The sequence below is a fragment of the Anomaloglossus baeobatrachus genome, chromosome 6 (genome assembly GCF_048569485.1).
Source record: "Anomaloglossus baeobatrachus isolate aAnoBae1 chromosome 6, aAnoBae1.hap1, whole genome shotgun sequence".
NCBI classification, from domain to species: Eukaryota; Metazoa; Chordata; class Amphibia; order Anura; family Aromobatidae; genus Anomaloglossus; species Anomaloglossus baeobatrachus.
The window spans coordinates 299,370,174-299,393,549 of NC_134358.1; the positions used below are offsets into that span (position 1 = coordinate 299,370,174).

At 45.4% G+C, this 23,376-nt stretch overlaps 1 protein-coding gene across 1 annotated transcript in view; it reads left to right on the forward strand.

The window, feature by feature from the left end:
* Positions 1–23,376, forward strand: part of CTNNAL1 (catenin alpha like 1) — a 321,643-nt gene that overhangs the window by 168,336 nt on the left and 129,931 nt on the right. Inside the window, exon 2 of the mRNA XM_075314887.1 lies at positions 9,752–9,941. Coding sequence (XP_075171002.1) covers positions 9,752–9,941 — 190 coding nt within the window. The remainder of the gene's footprint in view (positions 1–9,751; positions 9,942–23,376) is intronic.

A 23,376-nucleotide genomic window follows, 5' to 3' on the forward strand; every position in this document is an offset into this window, starting at 1 on the left:
AAACCTGCGTCTCTTGGCAGAAAACCGTGTTTTTCTTTTTTTTAATAAAAAGAGTAGCAGATTTGGTGCTGAAATTTATACACCATATTCCTGCACCAACGGTGCATCTTGCAAAAAATCACATCAAAACCACATGCTTGCTGTAAAAACGGGAAAAAATTCCAAATGTAGCCAACTTGTGGAAAAAAAGGAATTGTAACTTTTTTTTGGGGGGGGGATTGTTTTTATTATTTTACTGGCAAATCTGAGGTTGTCACCTTTTTACAAGACTCAATGAAGTAGTGTGATTGCAGCAGCCAATTTTGACGTTCTTGAATTTTTTTTTTTGTTTACAGTGTTTACAATTACCAATCAGGTTAATTATCCTTATATTTTGATAGATTGGACTCTGCTGAACATGGCAATATCACATGTGTATTTTTTTTTTTTATTATCTTTATTTTTAATGGGACAAAAAGGGGGTGATTTGAACTTGTTTTTTTTTTGTTTCACATATTTTTTAAAACTTTTTTTTATTCTTACTGTTTTTAATAGTCCACTTAGTGGACTATCAACTGTGATTTGTCTGATTGCTTATCCTATATACTGTACATACAACATTGCTGCATACCACAGCATTGCTGCGTATAGTAAAAAAATCAGTCTCCTTTGAAGCCTGGCCAAAGGCTCTTAAAATGGCAACCCCCCCAATGCCGGCGCATATGTAATCCTGCTTTCAGTTTGACAGTGGAACATAAGAGGTTAACAATTGCGGGCGGAGCTTTGCTTCACCTCTAATTATTTGTGGCAGGTCCTGGCTGTAGCACGCTGCTATTACCTGCCGGGTATGGGGGGAGATCACCACATGGAGAACATGCTAAAATGTTTCAAATTCTTGGGTTGTCTGATGAATTTGAAGTTACATTTTTTACGTTCCCCTTTAGACTCCTTTCTTGAAAACCTTGGAGCAAGGAGATTTCATCAGGATATCAAGCAGGTGGAACAATGATATCAAGGTAGTTGGAAAGTGAATATGATGGGGGACTACTGCTGGATGCTTCACACAGAAGATCCTCAGGCCTTCTACAGAAGAAAAGGTGTCAAAGAAGCTTTGAAGAGAGAAGGAAAAGGCGCGCAATAATTCATTTCCCAAAAAATTGAAGAATGAATGTTCAATAAATTGATATAATATTGTATACATTTTTGGCTACATTAAACATTTTGCGTGTTTTGTGCAAAATCCATACTTAATGGTTAAAAGTAGAAGTGTTTTGTTAAATCAGGGCAAAGAAAACATAAGAATCAGTCATTAGATTTGAAACAATTTTCAGAAACCGAAATTGTTCATGACTGTTAATCATTCATTAGATGAGTATAGTTTACTTTGTTACTTTAGAACATTTATGCTGTTTTTCCTTTATTTTTCAATGGCGCGGTAACCTCTGTGATGTAAGAACCAGAATGAGTTGCCATTTATTGAGGTAAATAATTTGTGCCGACTGGATTCTAGTAATGTTAAACGCAGATTATTGTCGGTGTGAAAAGGTGCTTGGGTGACGATACTGTAGTGTGATCGATAAGATGATGTCTGGAAGTTACATTGAAATTCCAATGAAAAACAAAGTACAAATAGGTTGATTCACGCATAAGTATGCTGTGAAGACCGTACACACCTTTCCTATGGCATTAAAATTCCTGACATTTTTGTGACTGTCATACTTCTTTATACACTTTGTGTACACAGTACGTAGGCTCATGGCGAGACAATGGAGAAATGGAAAAGATATTAGCTGTTGTATGGCCTTTGAAAAACTTTGCCAATGCATACAGCCAGTCTTTTTAAGTGCAGTTTTTGATGTCGTGGTGTTAAGCCCGCTACACACGCTTCAATATATCTCACAATCCGTCGTTGGGGTCAAGTTGTAAGTGACGCACATCCGGCATCGTTTGTGAGGTATCTGCGTGTGACAGCTACGTGCGATCAGGATTGAACGCAAAACCGTTGATCGCAAACACATCGTATCATTCTCTAGAATTGAGCGTTTTGTTGCACGAACCTAGTGAATTGTAACGTGTGACATCCCTCATACGATTTTGGTGTCTGATGCTATGTGCGCAGGTGTGCGCTCTGCACCGCAGCTTAAAAAAGGTCTGCTTCAGAGCGCAGCTGAAAAGCTGCGTTCTGAAGCGCCTCACAATGTCTGTCATTCACTAATCTCTGTCAGTCGGTCACTATCTCTGTCCCTCACTCTCTGTCCATGTCAGTCTATCCCCCTCTCTCATATACTCACCGATCCCCGATCCCCGGCGCTGCACGGCATTCACACTGCTCCGGCGGCTTTTACTGTTTTGAAAAAGCCGGCCGCCCATTAAACAATTTCATATTCCCTGCTTTCCCCGCCCACCGGCGCCTATGATTGGTTACAGTGAGACACGCCCCCACTCTGAGTGACAGGTGTCACACTGCACCCAATCACAGCAGCCGGTGGGCGTGTCTATACTGTGTAGTGAAATAAATAATTAAATAATTAAAAAAAACGGCGTGCGGTCCCCCCATTTTTAAAACCAGCCAGATAAAGCCATACGGCTGAAGGCTGGTATTCTCAGGATGGGGAGCTCCACGTTATGGGGAGCCCCCCACCCTAACAATATCAGCCAACAGCCGCCCAGAATTGCCGCATACATTATATGCGACAGTTCTGGGACTGTACCCGGCTCTTCCCGATTTGCCCTGGTGCGTTGGCAAATCGGGGTAATAAGGAGTTATTGGCAGCCCATAGCTGCCAATAAGTCCTAGATTAATCATGTCAGGCGTCTATGAGACACCCTCCATGATTAATCTGTAAATTACAGTAAATAAACACACACGCCCGAAAAAACCTTTATTAGAAATAAAAACACAAACATTCACCACTTTAATCAGCCCCAAAAAGCCCTCCTTGTCCGGCGTAATCCAAGATGATGCAGCGTCGCTTCCAGCGCTGCTGCATGGAGGTGACCGGAGCCGCAGCAGACACAGCCGCTCCGGTCACCTCCACACAGCAAATGAAGACAGCCGCGCGATCAGCTGCTGTCACTGAGGTTACCCGCTGTCACTGGATCCAGCGGTGGATGCAGCGGTGGCCGCGGGTAACCTCAGTGACAGCAGCTGATCGCGCGGCTGTCTTCATTTGCTGTGTGGAGGTGACCGGAGCGGCTGTGTCTGCTGCGGCTCCGGTCACCTCCATGCAGCAGCGCTGGAAGCGACGCTGCATCATCTTGGATTACGCCGGACAAGGAGGGCTTTTTGGGGCTGATTAAAGTGGTGAACCAGGGTATATGTTTGTGTTTTTATTTCTAATAAAGGTTTTTTTTTGGGCGTGTGTGTTTATTTACTGTAATTTACAGATTAATCATGGAGGGTGTCTCATAGACGCCTGACATGATTAATCTAGGACTTATTGGCAGCTATGGGCTGCCAATAACTCCTTATTACCCCGATTTGCCAACGCACCAGGGTAAATCGGGAAGAGCCGGGTACAGTCCTAGAACTGTCGCATATAATGTATGCGGCAATTCTGGGCGGCTGTTGGCTGATATTGTTAGGGTGGGGGGCTCCCCATAACGTGGAGCTCCCCATCCTGAGAATACCAGCCTTCAGCCGTATGGCTTTATCTGGCTGGTTTTAAAAATGGGGGGACCGCACGCCGTTTTTTTTAATTATTTAATTATTTATTTCACTACACAGTATAGACACGCCCACCGGCTGCTGTGATAGGGTGCAGTGTGACACCTGTCACTTAGAGTGGGGGCGTGTCTCACTGTAACCAATCATAGGCGCCGGTGGGCGGGGAAAGCAGGGAATATGAAATTGTTTAATGGGCGGCCGGCTTTTTCAAAACAGTAAAAGCCGCCGGAGCAGTGTGAATGCCGTGCAGCGCCGGGGATCGGGGATTGGTGAGTATATGAGAGAGGGCTGCTAACTTCAGTAACTTAGGAGATTAGCGGTCACCGGTGAGCCCTTCACAGGTGACCGCTAATCAGGGCGCAACACAGACAGAGCCGCAGCATGACAATGAAGTCGGGTGAAGTTCACCCGAGTTCATTCTGACAGTGCGGCTCTGTCTGTGTCTGCTGTCATCTGCCATTCAGCTCTGCTACATGGCTGTCTGTGTCTGCTGTCGGTGGCCATGTAGCAGAGCTGAATGGCAGATGACATAGTAAAAACTCATCCCTACACATTACACACGCTTGGCAAGTCAATAAATAAAAAAAAAAAAAAAAGGTGCTCAATGCATACGTCACAGAACACATGATCTAAAGGATCGCACACAAAATTGACCAATTTAACATAGACTACTAACGCACGTGTGACAGCAAATGAACGACCAACGTGAAATCTCATAGATCCCGTATGCAACCTGGGCGTGTCACATCGCAAATGCGATTGTACAACTAATTGCAACGTGTAAAGTGGGCTTTAGTATTGCAATGCATTGATGTTTTCAATGTCACCTCTATTCTTCTTCAAATTAATTATTTTCATTTTTCTTCTGTGTTTACTTATTTGAAGCTTCTAACTGGTTAACGGTTTAATTTTTTGCTTTTGCTCTTGATAAAATGGTTGTATAGTGTAAACGGCGTAGTGGCAAAAAAGTTCCAAAAACCAAAATTACAAAATTACGTTTTTTTTGGTCGCCGCAAATTTTGCGCAAAATGCAATAACAGGCGATCAAAACGTAGCAGCTGCGTAAAAAATGGTACCATTTAAAAGCGTCAGCTTGGGACGCAAAAAGTAAGCCATCACTGAGCCATAGATCCCGAAAAATAAGCATGCAACGAATCACGGAAAATGGCGCAAAAAGCGCTCCACTTTTTTTGGACAAACTTCTGATTTTTTTTAACCCCTTAGATAAAAGTAAAGCTATACATGTTGGAAATCTATGAACTCATACCAACCTGAGGCATCGCACCAACATGTCATTTTTACCATATAGTGAACACTGTGAATAAAATATCCCGAAAACAATAGTGCAATCACACTTTTTTTTTGCAAGTTTTTCACACTTGGATTTTTTTTTGCCGTATTCCAGTGCACTATATGGTAAAACTTATGGTTTCATTTAAAAGTACAACTCGTCCCACAAAAAAACAAGCCCTCACATGGCAAGATTGACGGACAAATAAAGTTACGGCTCTTGGAGAAGGGGAGCAAAAAACCAAACGTGGAAAATCAGCCTGGGGTGAAGTGGTTAAAGCACCAGTGGCTTCTATTTTTTTTCTGCACTGGAGTGACCACCAATACAACTTAAAACAGACTTGAACTATAAGTGAATAGCATCCCCCGATAGGTAAAGATGGAGCCGTTTCCAGCTGTACACTATAGCGGACACCCTGGTGCATCAGTCACGATCGGTGTTGGCACCGACCATGCCGTTTAACCCCTTAGAAACTGCTTGCACTAGTGACGACGGCATCTAGATGATTAACAGAGTGTGGGGGCTTCCTCTTTAACCCCATCAGCATCCTGAGATCATGATTGTGTGGTCCTGATGGTTGCCATGGCAATTAACAGCCAACTAATGGCCCAGGAGCCTCATGGTTATACTTGCTGTACCTGTTCAGGGTACCGGTCATGCCACTTTGCATTAATTCCTGAAAAGTTATCACTTTTGGGGTTTTCCAATATTGTTATTACCGTAACTTCTCCAAAGTCACTTCAACACTGAGTAGGTCCCTAAAAATACAAGTTTTGTAAGTTTCCTTGAAAAAAATGAAAAATTACTGCTAAAAGAACAACTTACGGATGGTGTTGATGTAAAGCTGACGTGAGAGGAAAGTTATTTTATTGACTATTTTGTGTGGTGTGACTATCTAAATTAAAGGGATAAACATTCAAAGTTTTCAAATTGCAAATTATTTTAAAATTTTCTGTGATTTTTTTTTTTTAGAAAGTATCCCAAAATAAATTGACCGAAATTTACCATTATTTGACAGCCGAGCCTCAGCCCTCACCACCAGGGACGGTCACTGTACCATCCCTGTCTGTTCAACCCTCTAAATGCTGCAATTGATATTGATTGTGGCACTTAGGGGATTGGGAGAGGAATAGCTCTCCATCTTACCTCCAATCTGTGCCCCTGCGATGTGATCGTGAGTTCCCAATCGTTGCCATGGTGACTTAAGGTCGTCATGACTCTTTTGTGTTACCCAGCTATGGGTAATTTCACAGATCATGCCAAGAGCTTGATCCCTGATGCTTCTGACAGTGTAAAACTGACTGTATAATGTATTGCAATGATCGAGCATTGAACTATATTATACCAGTGATCAGGGGAATAAAAAGTATGTCCCATATAGGTGCTAAGTAAAAATTTAAAATAATAAATCAGAAAATAAAAAACAATTAAAAAAATTCCAATATATATGTATGTTTATGTAAAAAAAATAAACAAAAAAGTACACATTTGGTATCGCCCTGTCCGTAACAACCCATTCTATATTACTGTTACACTTGTTAAACGTTCAGTGAACACTGTTAAAAAAAAAAAGTAGCAAAAACCATGTCTTTTCATCATACAGCTGACAGCAAAAGTGGAATAAAAAGCGATCAAAAAGTCAAATAGAAATAAAAATTGTATCACTGAAAACATCATATTGTCCCACAAAGAAACAAACCACTATCCATCTCCATCAGTGAAAAAAAAATAAAAAAAGCTATAGCTCACAATACTGCAATGTAAAAGCTATTTTTTTTTTTTTTTTAACAAAATAGGTCTTATGGTCTAAAAGTGGCAAAACATAAAATTAAATAAATGTGGTACTGCTATAATCACACTGACCTGAAGAATAAAGCTGACATAATTTTTACAATGAAGTGATCTGCTGTTAGGCTGGGGCCACACGGGGACTACTGCGATCCACTTGCATGACACTCGGCTCATGCTGGCAGTACAGCAGAGCCGAGTGTCATGCGTGTGTCCTTGCAACTGAGGTCCGTTCGTGCGAGCAGACCTCAGCTGCGGGGGGCGGGCCGGCACTCAGGAGGGGAGGGAGGGATTTCTCTCCCTCTCTCCTGCATAGCCGGCTATTGCCATTCTCGCACTGCACTAGCGGTACACCGATGTACCGCGAGTGCAGTGCGATTTTTCTCTCGCCCCATTCACTTGAATGGGTGCGAGAGCGAGTCTCAGCTTACAGTCTCAGCATGCTGCGATTGTTTTCTCAGTCCGATTAGGGCTGAGAAAATAATCGCTCATGTGTGCTGACACACAGGCTAGAATTGGTCCGAGGGGAATGCGATGTTTTATCGCACTCCACTCGCACTGTTTTTCTCGCCGTGTGGCTTAGGCCTTCCATCTTTCCTTTTACCGAATTTAGCACATCTTATAAACAGGTTTTCTTCCAGGGTTTCCCTGTATTTGGCTCCATCCATCTTCCATCAACTCTAACCAGCTTCCCCACAGCATGATGCTGCCATCACCATGTTTCACTGTGGGGATGGTGTTTTCAGGTTGATGTGCAGTGCTAGTTTTCTGCCAGACATAGCAGTTTGCATATAAAATGTTCTTTATTTTGTCTCATCTGACCAGGGCACCCTCTTCTACATGTTAGCTTTTTGCAAACTGCAAAATGGACTTTTTATGGCTGGCTTTGAAAAATGTCTTCTTACCACTCTAAGGGTGGCTTTGCACACTACGACATCGCAGGTACGATGTCGGTGGGGTCAAATCGAAAGTGACGCACATCCGGCGTCACTTGCGATGTCGTAGTGTGTAAATCCTAGATGATACGATGAACGAGCGCAAAAGCGTCGTTATCGTATCATCGGTGCAGGCTCCGACATTTCCAGAATGCCGGTGCCGCGACAGGTACGATGTTGTTCCGCGTTCCTGCGGCAGCACACATTGCTGTGTGTGAAGCCGCAGGAGCGAGGAACATCTCCTTACCTGCCGCCGGCCACAATGCGGAAGGAAGGAGGTGGGCGGGATGTTTACATCCTGCTCATCTCCGCCCCTCCGCCGCTATTGGCAGCCTGCCGTGTGACGTTGCTATGATGCCGCACGACCCACCCCCTTAGGAAGGAGGCTGGTCGCCGGCCAGAGCGACGGTCGCAGGGCAGGTGAGTGCATGTGAAGCTGGCGTAGCGATAATTTTCGCTACGCCAGCTATCACAAGATATCGTACCTGCGACGGGGGCGGGGACTATCGTGTGTGACATCGCAGCATCGGCTTGCGATGTCGCAACGTGCAAAGCCCGCGTAACATACATACATGTCAGATTATTGGAGTATAAGTTTTGCTGTGGACATATTCTCCAACCTGAAATATGGATCTCTGCAGCGCTAACAACATGACAATGGGTCTCTTGGCGGCTTCTCTAATTTATGCTCTCCTTCCTTGAGATGTCGCTTTAGGTGGACGACCATGTCTTGGAAAGTGTTTGGCAAAACTGCATAGCTATCATTTTTGGAACAGTGTTCCATGAGATGTTCAGAGCTTAGGCACTTTTTTTTTTTTTTTTTAATAACCTATCCCTGTTTAACTATTCTTAACAACTTCTTCCCTGATTTGTCTTTTGTGTTTCTTAGTTTTCATGATACTTTTTAACCCCTAAGGTTCTAAAATGCATGCACTTCAAAATTATACCAATAAAAAAAATATAGCTCGTCAAGCAGAAAAGCAGCCTTTTTACTAGTCTTTATTCTACAGAAATTAACATTAACGCTCTTAGAATATAATGTTTCCAAAAAAAAGCAAAATTGTGCAAAGAGAATTTTTTTTTTTTTCTGCAGTAGGTACAGATAGATTTGTAGATAGATCTGTAGACAGAAGAGGGAGGAGTTCTGCCTCTATCTCCTCCCTCCTCCCGTCATAATAGAATCTCATCAGTAACAACTGCCATCTCAGTAGTGGGAAAGTCTTCACTGAATACAGATTTTATCTCACAATTGAGAATTTCGATAATGACTGATCAATCCTGGCAGAGAAAGAAGCAAATTTGCGTGAAAAGATATATTACAAAGTTGTTAATTTTCATGTATACTATTTGTTAAATAAAAATTAAAATGATGGTTACGCTTTAAATGTCGCTATAAAAAAGTGGCAGCTGCATTTAAGTGGTTACACTGCGACGATTGAAGCAAGCTCCTGAGCCGGCTTCATACTTGGCGACCTTTCGTGAAAATGGACATTGTAGGTCATCAAGCCATCAATGTACAAAACTAATAAGCCATAAACAAAATTATACAAATTTATACAAATTTGGCATCGCTATAATCGTACTGAGCCACAGAGGGAAGATAACACATTTGTGCAGCACAGTGAACGGTGTAATATGTAAAAATGGTAAAACAATTTTGTTGGACTTGCTGTTGTTTTTTTTTTTTGTTTTGTTTTTTTTCCCTATGCCTTTATTAAGTTTTGGGATTTTTTGTTTTTTTTTGTTTTGTTTTTTTTTATTATAAATTCTATGTACCCCAATATGGTGCCACTGAAAGATGCAACTCACCCAACAAAAAAAAGGTTCATATGGTTACATTTGCTTAAAAATAAAAATGTTACTGCTCTTATAATGTGACAGTGGAGTACAATAAACCATGACTTCTCACTTGATGCAGTGTTCTGCATACAGGAGGGACATGTAATTGTTTCCCTTGATATAGGTACATATTTTAAAAAGGCTCCTCTCCATCAAGATATGTTGGCATCTTAACCTACCCTGTAAAGACACTAGTTTCATTGTCCTTTTTAGAATGACTGCTAATGTCAATCCTATGTTGTCTCTTTTTAGATAACAACGCTTATTAACCACAAAGAAAAACCAAAGAAATCCGAGAAGACGTTGCAGGCCATCCAGCGAGTAGGTCAAGCCGTAAACCAGGCAGTTGGGAGGTTTGTGACTGTAGGAGAAACCATAGCAAATGAGAACCGAGAACTTAAAGAAGAAATGGGTTTAGCCTGCAGTGAAGCAAAACGAGCTGGTAAGCGGCAATTATGCCTATGTTCTATGCATGCCCATTACTGACATACCAAGCTATCTTTTTTTTTACCTGGGTAAATTCTAAAGACTTGTTGGATTATTCACTTATTCTTTTGTACACTGCAAAGTTTTCTCCTGGGTACTAGGTCAATCATTAGGATTATGAAGGTATCAGTTGACACTCCTTATGCCTTACCAAGCACTTTGGAAGTGCAACTGGTTGAGCCTACATAAAAGCTGCAGAAACGTGGCTGAGGGTCTTAGTAGAGTTCATTATAGGGGACAGCTTAGTACTGCCTTTGTTATGAGGTGGGGTCATTTCTGTGCAACCACTAGGGAAAGAGCCAGTGCATTTTTTGGGTATAACTGGGTAAGTAGTCAAACTTTCCCATCATCCATGATATTGTCAAACTGGGCAGAAGTCCTGCAACATTTGGTGGATGTCAGAAGCACGGTGAGACTGTTCTTTGAAGGGAATCTGTCAGCAGATTTTTGCTATATAAGCTGAAAACCACAAGCTGCAGAGGTTAAAGCATAGAATTCAGGGATGCCTGTCTTGTTAAGGTCCGATCTGTTGTTTATTTGCTGTGTTTGTTGAAACAGCCGGATTTATTTTTGCTCAGACTACAATGTCACCTGCACAGCAGTCCGGCTTGCCTCTTCCTCTGACACCTCACTGTCCTTGTACAATCTCTATAGAGAGCCTGTTGTGGGCAGGACAGCTCTCTCAGCTCTGCTACATGACTAAATCTAAAAATGCAGAAGGCTGCACCAAGTAATCTAAGTGATACATCATTATATTCGGGATCTCTTTGCCTACATTATACTGTTTTCATATGAGGAGGCAAAAACGTGCTGACAGATTCCCTTTGATTAATTTAAAGGGAACCTGTCAGCAGAAATGTCCCCTAAAACCTAACAGATTCCCCCTCTGCAGCTCCTGGGCTGCATTCTATAAAGGTCCCTGTTATGATTGTGCCCACTTTCTGACCGAAAAAAAGTGTTTATAAAGTTGTACCTTTTTGGCTTCTGATTCTGTAAATCCGTCACGGGGGCGGGCTGCCTGATGGCCGTTATTCTGCCCCCTGGTCCTGTATGCCGCCCCCATCGCTGATTTCAATACTTCTGGACGCCGCCCACTGCTCCAGCCATCCCCGCGCATGCCCAGTGCCCATCTCTCGGGGATGAGCACTGTGCCCAGCGTCACCGCTGGTGACGTGCACGCAGGGTTAAGATTATGGGCGGTGTTGTGATGTTTATTCCTAAGCAACCGCCCATAATCGCGGGACCGCGCTTTCCCCCTCGGCCTGCTTCTTTCTGCGCAAGCGCGCTGCTGCTGACCTCACTTCGCCTCCTTCCCATCTTGCCCCGAGGCAGGAAATAGATGGGAAGAGCGCGGAGCAGTGACTACACCGAAAGCGCGGTCCCGCGATTATGGGCGGTTGCTTAGGAATAAACATCACAGCACCGCCCATAATCTTAACCCTGCGTGCACGTGACGCTGGGCACAGTGCTCATCCCCGAGAGATGGGCACTGGGCATGCGCGGGGATGGCTGGAGCAGTGGGCGGCGTCCAGAAGTATTGAAATCAGCGATGGGGGCGGCATACAGGACCAGGGGGCAGAATAACGGCCATCAGGCAGCCCGCCCCCGTGACGGATTTACAGAATCAGAAGCCAAAAAGGTACAACTTTATAAACACTTTTTTTCGGTCAGAAAGTGGGCACAATCATAACAGGGACCTTTATAGAATGCAGCCCAGGAGCTGCAGAGGGGGAATCTGTTAGGTTTTAGGGGACATTTCTGCTGACAGGTTCCCTTTAAAGTGTTTGCCATTATACAGTATGATGATCTATTGGTTGGCTCAGAATATACAGTAAATAACAAGGCCATCATGGGACACTGTTGAGCAGCTGGCTCAAATTCTTAAATTTTTTTTTTTATATATATACCGTATTTTTCGGACCATAAGACGCACTTTTTTCCCCCCAAATGTTGGGGGAAAGTAGGGGGTGCGTCTTATGGTCTGAATATAGGGCTGCGGCTGGGAATGAGGGTGCTGTGGTGGAGCGGGTCATCGGCGGCACGAGCAGGCTGTGGCAGCGCCTGTCGTGACCACGTGGGCCCGCTCATTACATATGCACGCCCATCATCCCGCCCATCAGCGCTGACAGGTGGGCGGAATGATGGGCGGGGGGTGCGCGCATATTAAACAGCCGGCCGTGATCACCCCTGGCAACTACAGCCTGGAGTGATCATGTGCGGCTGTATTCACTGCCCCCCGCGCATCATCATCTGCGTGTGGGGCAGTGAATAAGTACGGTACACTCACCCGTCACCGTTCTCCTGCAGCATCGCGATCTCCTCCTGTCTGCCAGCCAGCCGATCTGTGTAGCAAGCGGTGAACACAGAGATGACGTCATCCTTGTGCGCGCTCTCCACACACATCAGCTGGCAGACAGGAGGACATTGCGATGCTGCAGGGGATCGGCTCCACACAGGTCAGCGCTGGGGGCAGTGAATCAGTATACTCGCCCGTCACCGTTCCCCTGCAGCACCGCAATCTCCTCCTGTCTGCCGTCCAGCTGATCTGTGTTGCTAGCGGTGAGCACAGCGATGACGTCATCGCTGTGCGTGCCACTAGTCACGCAGGTCAGCTGACCGGCAGACAGCAGGATGAGCGATGCTGCGGGGAACAGTGAATGCTCCACATAAGTCAGCAGTGCTGCTGCCGCCACAGACTGGGAGGAGCGATGCTGCATGGAGTGAGGAAAGGTGAGTATAAACGTTTATTTTTTTGTGTGATACAGGATACATGCCATATAGCAGGATGGGGTATATAGCAGGATAAGGGCATATACCAGGATGGCAGTATATATCAGGATGGGGAGAATATAGCAGGATGGGGGTATATAGCAGGATAAGGGCATATACCAGGATGGGGTACATATACAAGGCAGGAGGATCATTACCAGGATGGGGTACCTTAGCAGAGAATTTGGGGACATTACCCCCACAACAGTGTAGATAGCAGATCCTCGCCCCATAACAGTGTGTCATGACCACATTTTTTGCTTAAAATTTTATTTTCCTATTTTCCTCCCCTAAAAGCAGGGTGCGTCTTATGGTCCGGTGCGTCTTATAGTCCGAAAAATACTGTACTTGTGCTTGTGTAAATGTCATGTTAAAGGGGTTGTCCACTATTGAACAAACTCTTCTGAATTGCCTAAGTGCTCTACATAAGTATGGAAAAGTACTTTTGTGAGACCATCATTTTTTCCTATATTTCTTATGACAATGGTACCGGAGTTAAATTGCTCGGTTTATAACAGTTGAGATTTACTTTAAAGCAGCTCTATGTACAGTACATATGAAAGGTGCAGCCTGCAGGTGATTTATAGACTTATGGGCACAGTTTTGTGAACATGCTCTGTGACCTGGGCATAGATCTCTTTGCGGGGATTATGAGGTGAGCTGTGACCTGTTATCAGTGGTAAATTCTGTTTTCACATTGGAGCCCAGCCTACAATGATACTAACCAAAAACAAAAAACATGTTTTTCTGTAAAAAGCATATATAGTATGTGGAATTTAGGGGAGAGAAAATCATAAAATTGTATAGATTTTTATTGCATAAAAACTTAAATTAAACAATACATTTTTTGTGACCATATAATTCATGATTAGTCAGTTGAAAGGCATTAAAGAAAAGGAAATAAAGCACATCCTGAAATTTGTTTTTATTGGAAAAACAAACGTGTAACAGTGCGTCATACTGCAGATAATCTGGAGAAATCAGATCGGAGCCAAATAAATAGGATGTAGGTTGCAATGCTTCGGTGTTATGAAGGCCAGGTTCACACCGGTGTAGAAAGTCCTGGTTTATTGTTCCGATATAGGAACAGAAAAGTGCAACTCCTGTTAAAAAATGAGTTCATTCTTTGATGAACACAAACTGCGCCAATAACTATAATGGGCTCCGCATGGCTTACCCCCATATTGCTATATACCCCCATCCTGCAATATACCCCATCCTGCTATTTGGCCTGCATCCTGTGGCACACAAAAAAATAAACGTTTATACTCACCTTTCCTCCCTGCAGCATCGCTCCTCCTCCTGTCTGTGGCAGCAGCAGCGCCGCTGACCTGTGTGGAGCCGTCACCGTTGTCTGCAGCATCTCGATGTCCTCCTGTCTGCCATCCGCTGATGTGTGTAGAGAACGGTGAGCACAGCGATGACGTCATCCCTGTGCGCACCAATAGACTCCACATACATCAGCGGACAGCAGACAGGAGGACATCACGATGCTGCATGGGAACGGTGACGGGTGAGTATACTTTTTCACTGCGCCCCGCACTGATGATGATGCGCGTTGAGCAGTGAATACAGCCATACATGATCACTCCAGGCTGTAGTTGCCAGGGATGATCACGCGGGCCGGCTCTTTACTATGCGCGTGTCTCCCGCCCATCATCCCTCCCACCTGTCAGCGCTGGCTTCAGCACTGAGGGATGATGGGCGGGAGGATGGGCGTGCATATGTAATGAGCTGGCCCACGTGGTCACGGCAGGCGCTGCTACAGCCTGCGCATGCCACCGATGACCCGCTCCACCGCAGCACCCTCATTCCCGCAGCCTTACAATCAGACTATAAGACGCACCCCCCACTTTCCCCCAACATTTGGGGGGGAAAAAAAGTTCGTCTTATAGTCCGAAAAATACAGTAATTTAATACGAAAAAAAATTCTTAAGTTCTGAAAAAATTGATCTTCTAACAGAGTCTTCCAGGTAAGTGTCAATCTAGCTGCCGGAGTACTTGCTAAGTATTAAATCAAGTATTTTCTCAAAAAATGTGTTCAAGTTTTTGTTAAAAATGTGGTCAGCCCTTCTCCTCCTCCTTCTTCTCCTCCTTCTCCTTCTACTACTACTACTACTACTACTACCCCTCCTCCTGCTCCCAAAGTAACTACTGCACTTGTTGTAGAGCATGAGCATAACAATTTCCCATAGAAGTCAATAAAACCTCTATAGATCATTGATAGCTATAAAGCAAATCTGTGATCTGCTGTAAGGTAAAGTGCAGAATTCCAGCATCCGCAATTGAAAAATTTCAAGATGAAAAAGAATGAAAATAAATATTGTTATAGCGTTTTAAACCTCATGCAGAGCTTTTAGCCATAGCTAGCCAAATACATGTGGTTTTTTTCATTTTTTTTTTTCAATTGTGTATGCAATTATCCATTCTACCTTATTCCCGTCCATGGAACAGTTCTGCACCTTTGTCTGTGCCCCTCACCCAACAAGCTACTATTGTTATATACCCAAATTGAGAAGTTTTAACCGGATTAAATCAAAATCTATCATTCATTAATCCTATCAGGATATACAACCAGCAATATTACACCAAAATATCCCAATAATAAATAAAGCCAATATAAAAGTTTTTTATTAATGGTAAATATTTATTAAAACCATACATAAAATTTGACATACAATTAAAACCTACACAAGACCCAAAGGCAGGGAAACCAGGCTATGCAACCCAGCATGGACATAAGGTATAATGTTTGTATATGTATATATATGGGGAACAGTTAAAGTATACCTTAAATTAAACAGTAATGCGGTCATTAATACGGTTACAGATTGACCTTTCAATAGTAAAATACTATAACCGCAAAACCAACTGCCCCATTAGAACACAATTAGCAAACCTGTAGCCATGGTGGATCGCACAACCAGCCTCCCCGCCTCTCACTCCAACGCACGTTGTGTAGGTTTTAATTGTATGTCAAATTTTATGTATGGTTTTAATAAATATTTACCATTAATAAAAAACTCCTTTTATATTATTTATTATTGGGATATTTTGGTGTAATAAGCTACTATTGTTACCTTGAGGTGGTGTGCTGATAAACTCTTGCTTCCTATATTGTCTCTGATCTGCTGTGCAGAGTAGGGAGGCATTTCAAGAATAATAGTCGCTGCTATAATTATGTGCAAAAGATACAATAGAAGAAATATATATAAGAAAACTTAACATAATTAAACCATAAACGGTTCCATATTTGTATCTTTGTAAAAGAAATGAATCCATTGTACAGTACTAGACGTAGCTGTGTGCATGTAAATATGTATTTGTTGTCTATACTGCCTGCGGAGTATTTTGGTTTGTCTTTCAGTAGTCGCGGTAGAAGCGGGCTGGTCACCCGATGTTCTTTTATGCTATTATCTTTGTACATCTAAGGATAAATGCCATCGTAATCTTTTATTCATGTCCTTACGAAACATTTGTCAACGTTCAGAATTTGTTTTGTATGACTTTATTAGAGAGTCTTTCCTTCATTACTTGTGTAAATAGATTCCCAGTAACAGCAAACAGTTCTCTTTGCGCCAATATTTATTCCTTGTACATCATTCATTGGTAATACAGCAGCTAAGATGTGGCTTTGCTGATAATTCTAAGACAAACAGCTTCTGTATTCTGCATGAATTACATTTCAGCATTTCTGGCTTCCAGAAGATCGATGGTGGGGTGGAAGGGTGGCCTATTCTTTGTGACCTGCACTGCAGTCAACTTATCTTGCCAAATAGCAAATCCTATTGTTCTATTTACACGCTGAAATTGATGACACATCCAAATTTACAATACTACTTAGTCTTTAATTTGCTGCATACAGGCACTGAAATGATGACATTGAAAGCACTTTTTTATCAACTAAAATCCAGTAGGTAGAAAATAAGGAACAGTTTATGGCTTTTAAGAGAGAAATAAATGATATGCATACTAAAATGAACTCCTAAATAAATTATTATAAATTTCCCAAATAATGCCCCCACGTAGTGCTGAAAAAATAATATAGAATATTGCTGTCACAGGAGTGTAGAGGCAACTGGAGCAGGGATCTCTAGACTGACCCTCAGATTGCAGACCCTGCGCTGTCCCTCATCCCTGAGGTAGGCTTGATGATAGTCATGTCTGGACCGCCAGCGTGACCCTAATTGTCGTCTGGATCCTGAATTAACACTCCATCTCCCCCACCCCAGGAGAGGGCTGGGACCAGAGAAGCAAACCCCACAAATATCACAGACTGGAAAAACCAAAACACATGCACACTGCAATCAGACACAGGGGAGAAACAATACAAACCCAGGAGAAAATAAAACACAGGGAGGAAATAAACTAACAGGAATATTTCCATACCACACAAAAGCACACAACAGATCACCAGGCCCTGGATAACTGCAATGGTACCGGTGTTCGCTGCAGCAAAGCTGAACTATTATCGGCACTGAATAACAAGTTCCTGGATCTTATATAGGAAGGAGATGGCTGAGATTAGTAACTAGCAACCTGAGCTCCTAGCATAGTTCCCCAGGTCAGCAGGAATTAACTCCTGCACAACTGAGCAATAGTGCACATGAAACAGCCAACGCCCAGCTCTGGCTGAAGAAATAGGAGACATCAGGTTGCTTGTCCGACTGTGTGGACAGAGCCTGATGCTGCCGTGGCACCGAATGAGTTTGGAACCGAACATTGTATGAAAACTGCCAGTAGTGCCTAAATACTGGTAACCAAAATAAGAGCGCCATGTACTGCCCAAATAAGAGCTCTGCTTAGTTCCTAATTAGGGTACTTTCACACTTGCGTTAATTTCCTTCCATCACAATCCGCCCCTTTGGAAAACAGCGGAATCCGTTAACGGATTCCGCTGTTTCCCATAAACTTGTATGGATGACGGATTGTGCCAAAAGTACCTGCGTTGCTTCCGCTGGCCGACGCTGCGTTGCGTCCACTGGGCGGAAGGAACGCAGCATGTAACTTTTTTGAGCAGAGGAATCCTCTATTTTTCACTGCGCATGCTCATCTTTTTTCTTTAATCACAGAAACTTTATTTTGTCTCGGTGGCCGAACATTTAGCTGAGCGCCCGGCCGCTGGCATTTGAGAGAGCTTAGCTTATCGCCCGGCCGCCGGCATGTGAGAGCGCTCAGCTGAGCGCCCGGCCGCCGGCATGTGAGAGCTCTCAGCTGAGCGCTCGGCCGCCGGCATGTGAGAGAGCTTAGCTGAGCGCCCAGCCGCCCGCATGTGAGAGCGCTCAGCTGATCGCCCGGCCGCCGGCATGTGAGAGCGATCAGCTGATCGCCCGGCCGCCGGCATGTGAGAGCGCTCAGCTGAGCGCCCGGCCGCCGGCATGTGAGAGCGCTCAGCTGAGCGCCCGGCCGCCGGCATGTGAGAGCTCTCAGCTGAGCGCCCGGCCGCCGGCATGGGAGAGCTCTCAGCTGAGCGCCCGGCCGCCGGCATGGGAGAGCTCTCAGCTGAGCGCCCGGCCGCCGACATGGGAGAGCTCTCAGCTGAGCGCCCGGCCGCCGACATGTGAGAGCGCTCAGCTGATCGCCCGGCCGCCGGCATGTGAGAGCGCTCAGCTGAGCGCCCGGCCGCCGATATGTGAGAGCGCTCAGCTGAGCGCCCGGCCGCCGGCATGTGAGAGCGCTCAGCTGAGCGCCCGGCCGCCGGCATGTGAGAGCTCTCAGCTGAGCTCCCGGCCGCCGGCTATTGAGAGCGATGAGCTGAGCACCCGCCGCCGGGTGATCAGCTGATCGTTCACAATAGTCTTCTGTAAATAAGAGCGCCATGTACTGCCCAAATAAGAGCTCTGCTTAGTTCCTAATTAGGGTACTTTCACACTTGCGTTAATTTCCTTCCATCACAATCCGCCCCTTTGGAAAACAGCGGAATCTGTTAACGGATTCTGCTGTTTCCCATAAACTTGTATGGATGACGGATTGTGCCAAAAGTACCTGCGTTGCTTCCGCTGGCCGACGCTGCGTTGCGTCCACCGGGCGGAAGGAACGCAGCATGTAACTTTTTTGAGCAGAGGAATCCTCTATTTTTCACTGCGCATGCTCATCTTTTTTCTTTAATCACAGAAACTTTATTTTGTCTCGGTGGCCGAACATTCAGCTGAGCGCCCGGCCGCTGGCATTTGAGAGCGCTCAGCTTATCGCCCGGCCGCCGGCATGTGAGAGCGCTCAGCTGAGCGCCCGGCCGCCGGCATGTGAGAGCTCTCAGCTGAGCGCCCGGTCGCCGGCATGTGAGAGAGCATAGCTGAGCGCCCAGCCGCCGGCATGTGAGAGCGCTTAGCTGATCACCCGGCCGCCGGCATGTTAGAGCGATCAGCTGATCGCCCGGCCGCCGGCATGTGAGAGCGCTCAGCTGAGCGCCCGGCTGCCGGCATGTGAGAGCGCTCAGCTGAGCGCCCGGCCGCCGGCATGTGAGAGCTCTCAGCTGAGCGCCCGGCCGCCGGCATGTGAGAGCTCTCAGCTGAGCGCCCGGCCGCCGGCATGGGAGAGCTCTCAGCTGAGCGCCCGGCCGCCAACATGTGAGAGCTCTCAGCTGAGCGCCCGGCCGCCGGCATGTGAGAGCGCTCAGCTGAGCGCCCGGCCGCCGGCATGTGAGAGCTCTCAGCTGAGCGCCCGGCCGCCGGCATGTGAGAGCGCTCAGCTAATCGCCCGGCCGCCGGCATGTGAGAGCGCTCAGCTGAGCGCCCGGCCGCCGGCATGTGAGAGCGCTCAGCTGAGCGCCCGGCCGCCGGCATGTGAGAGCGCTCAGCTGAGCGCCCGGCCGCCGGCATGTGAGAGCGCTCAGCTGAGTGCCCGGCCGCCGGCATGTGAGAGCTCTCAGCTGATCGCCCGGCAGCTGGCATGTGAGAGCTCTCAGCTGAGCGCCCGGCCGCCGGCTATTGAGAGCGATGAGCTGAGCACCCGCCGCCGGGTGATCAGCTGATCGTTCACAATAGTCTTCTGCCGGTAATTGTAAAAAAGAAAAAAAAAAAGCTTTCCATTGTTTTATACGATCCGTTGTGCCATTATATGCAACGCATCCGTTGCATCCGTCACACAACGCAATGCAACGGATGCCGTTCAACGCAAGTGTGAAACTAGCCTTAGCAGAATTTGACTATGATTGGGGCCCTAATGAGGGTTAAGTGCTCTATTTGCCCAAGTCCTATTGACAAGGTTTACCAGGCTACATATTTCTTATTTTATGATTCCCACCATCTGGATGTTAGCATATTATACAAGGAATCTGCCCATTTCTTCCTCTGAACATGTGCTCAGGTTCAGCATAACATTTTCTAGCCTTAGTAATTTCCTTGTTCCCCTGTGGTCCCTCAGCTGAAGTGTTGCTTGCAGAACTGTGATGGTGGACGATTAACCCAAATTTCTTGTGCATTAGAAAAGCCCTGGAATCGGACTGCAGCATTCCCCACATAACTTAGAGGTCTGCTGATTTCTTTGGCTCATGTTCACTTTCTCTCATCAACGGCAAGCAGACTGTCAGTCAGGATTTCATTCAATAACAATCCCTTTTTCCGCTTCTGGGCTATTTCAAAGCCTCCCCGTGCTTCAGTGGCCTCAGGGTGGGTTGTGTTTCCAGGCTTCTTGCCAGGACTGGTCATATTTTGTGGATTACATTGTTTTGGCTCATTTTCTTTGTGACAAGATGACGAGCAGGGATTTGTGACGCGATGTGTTTTGTATGTTTGTCAGTTCTACATGCTCCACAAGCTAACCTTTAGTAAGCACAGGTATCGCAATGCCACTCAACCTCACTAGGCAGCTGGCTCCACTGCTTCTCCGTACACCCACTCATTACAGGTTTCTATGTAGAACAAGAACGCAATCTCTTTTGTGTCGCTCCACATATAATAACGCATGATCTAAATTTACTATGACTGGACAATTCCCCCTACATCCATAGGGAGAGGGGGCTTTAGCTTATGTTCCCTGAGAAAAAAAAGGATGTAACATGTTTTAAATCCAGGTGTCCTTCATTCTGCCACAGTGACAGATGCAGGCAGAGAAAGATTCAGAGGCCACTACACACATTAGTTCAAGAATACACAGCTTTTTCTGATCTGAGGGCCCCATTGTCAGACCGTTCCAAAGGCCGCAATAAACTGTTATTACTGCACTGAACAAAAATAGAAATACAGCACTTTTGTTTTTGCTCCCATTTTTCATGAGATGAACTGTAAGATCTAAGACTTTTTTCTATGTACACAAAAGGCCTTTTCTCTCAAATATTGTTCACAAATTTGTCTAAATCTGTGTTAGTGAGCACTTCTCCCTTGCAGACATAATCCATCCACCTCACATGTTTGGCATATTAAGATGCTGATTAGACATCATGATTATTGCACAGGTGTGCCTGAGGGTCCCGTTACACATAGCGACATACCAGCGATCCCACCAGCGATCCGACCTGGCAGGGATCGCTGGAACGTCGCTACATGGTCGCTGTTGAGCTGTCAATCAGGCAGATCTCCACAGCGACTAGCCTTCAGCCACCAGTGACCTGTGTAACGACGGCTCCCTGCACACTCAGAACCGGCGCACATTGGTGTCCCGCCGTCAAACATGCCGATGTGTGCTGCAAAGGGGAAGACCAACGAGCAAAAAATGGGGATCTACCAGCTATGGTGGCCTACTACTACCTGCTATAGCTTTCAGTAGGGTTCTTATAGGCTTTGGGCAAGTGTTAAACTGTCTAGATCTAATACTTAAGTATTATTTTTATGATTATTTATTATTATAGCGCCATTTATTCCATGGCGTATTACATGTGAAAAGGGGTATACATAGTACGGACAAGTACAATAATCATAACAAGGCACAGACTGGTATAGGAGGAGAGAGGACCCTGCCCACGAGGGATGGGTGAGGATACAGTAGGTGAGGGTAGAGATTGTCGTGCGGTGCTATAGCGGAGTGAGGGTTACGGCAGGTTGTATGCTTGTCGAAAATGGTGTTTCTTTTAGGTTCCTTTTTGAAGCTTGTCTAAATAGGCGAGAGTCTGATATGCTGGGATGGAGCATTCCAGAGTATGGGGGATGCACGGGAGAAATCTTGGATGCAGTGGTGGGAAGAGGAGATGAGAGGGGAGTAGAGAAGGAAATCTTGTGAGGATCGAAGGTTATGTGCAGGTAGATACCGAGAGACTAGGTCACAGATGTAAGGAGGAGACAGGTTGTGGATGGCTTTGTATGTCATGGTTAGGGTTTTGAACTGGAGTCTTTGGGCAATGGGAAGCCAGTGAAGGGATTGGCGGAGAGGAGAGGAGAGGTCGGGGAGTGGCGGGGGACAGGTGGATTAGTCGGACTAATAGATTGTATTACAATAGATTGTAGGGGTGCAAGACTGTTAAAAGGGAGGCCACAGAGCAGGAGGTTGCAATAGTCCAGGTGGGAGATGATAATGGCATGCACTAGGATTTTTACAGCTTCTTGGGAAAGGAATGTACAAATCCGGGAAATATTTGAGTTGGCAGCGGCAGGAGGTGAATGGGGCTTGGATGTGTGGTTTGAAGGACAGAGCAGAGTCTAGAGTTACTCCCAGACACCGAGCACCTGGGTCTGGGGAAAGTGAGCAGTCATTCACATTCATGGATTGGTCAGGTGGGGGGGATTGAGTGAGGAGGAGGAAAAATAATGAATTCTGTTTTGTCCATGTTCAGTTTTAGGAATCAAGCAGAGAAAAAGGATGAAATATCAGACAGACATTGTGGGATTCTGGTTAGTAAGGAGGTGATGTCAGGTCTAGAGAGGTAGATCTGCGTATCATCAGCGTAGAGATGATACTGAAAGCCGTGGGACTCTATGAGCGGTCCCAGGCCGAAGGTGTAGATGGAGAACAGCAGTGGTGCAAGAACTGAACTTTGCGGGACACTGTCAGATAGGGGGCGAGATGAGGAAGTGGTGTGGGAGTGGGAGACGCTGAAAGTTCCCTCTGTTAAGTATGAGGAGAGTCAGTGTAGTATACCAGAAATCAGCCTATTAAATGTTTGCTACTACAAATGTAAGGGTTTTATTTCTAAAAAATAAAAATAAAGCCAATTGGTATTGGGATTTTTCCAATGACCTTTCAGCCAAAAATGTTATTTTTTTCTGTTATACTGCCACACAAAATGGAATAGAATGGAAAGCATTAGATATATCTACAACAAAATGGTATTCCTAACACTGTCAAGTCAACCCCTAAAAACAAGCCATCACATACCCTGTTACCCCGAAAATAAGACACTGTCTTATATATTTTTTTTTTTTTGCCCTGAAAAAAGCAATAGGTCTTATTTTCAGGGGGTATCTTATTCTTGAGGAGACATGGTTGGGGGTAAGTTTACTCCCCACAAAAAGCAGACATCCCCTCCCCCCCCCCCTTCCCAGGGTCATCATACTTACCAGCCCTGGGCGTCTGTATGGCTCCCAGATCTCCCTGTGATCTCCCAGCAGGTGTGCTGCACGCCTCCCCTGCATCTGGCAGCCACTCGCATAGATCACATCACACTCACACACACTCATACTCATATAGACACACACATCAGACAGATTCCACATCATTCCTCCCTGTGATCTCCCAGCAGCTGTGCTCCCCTA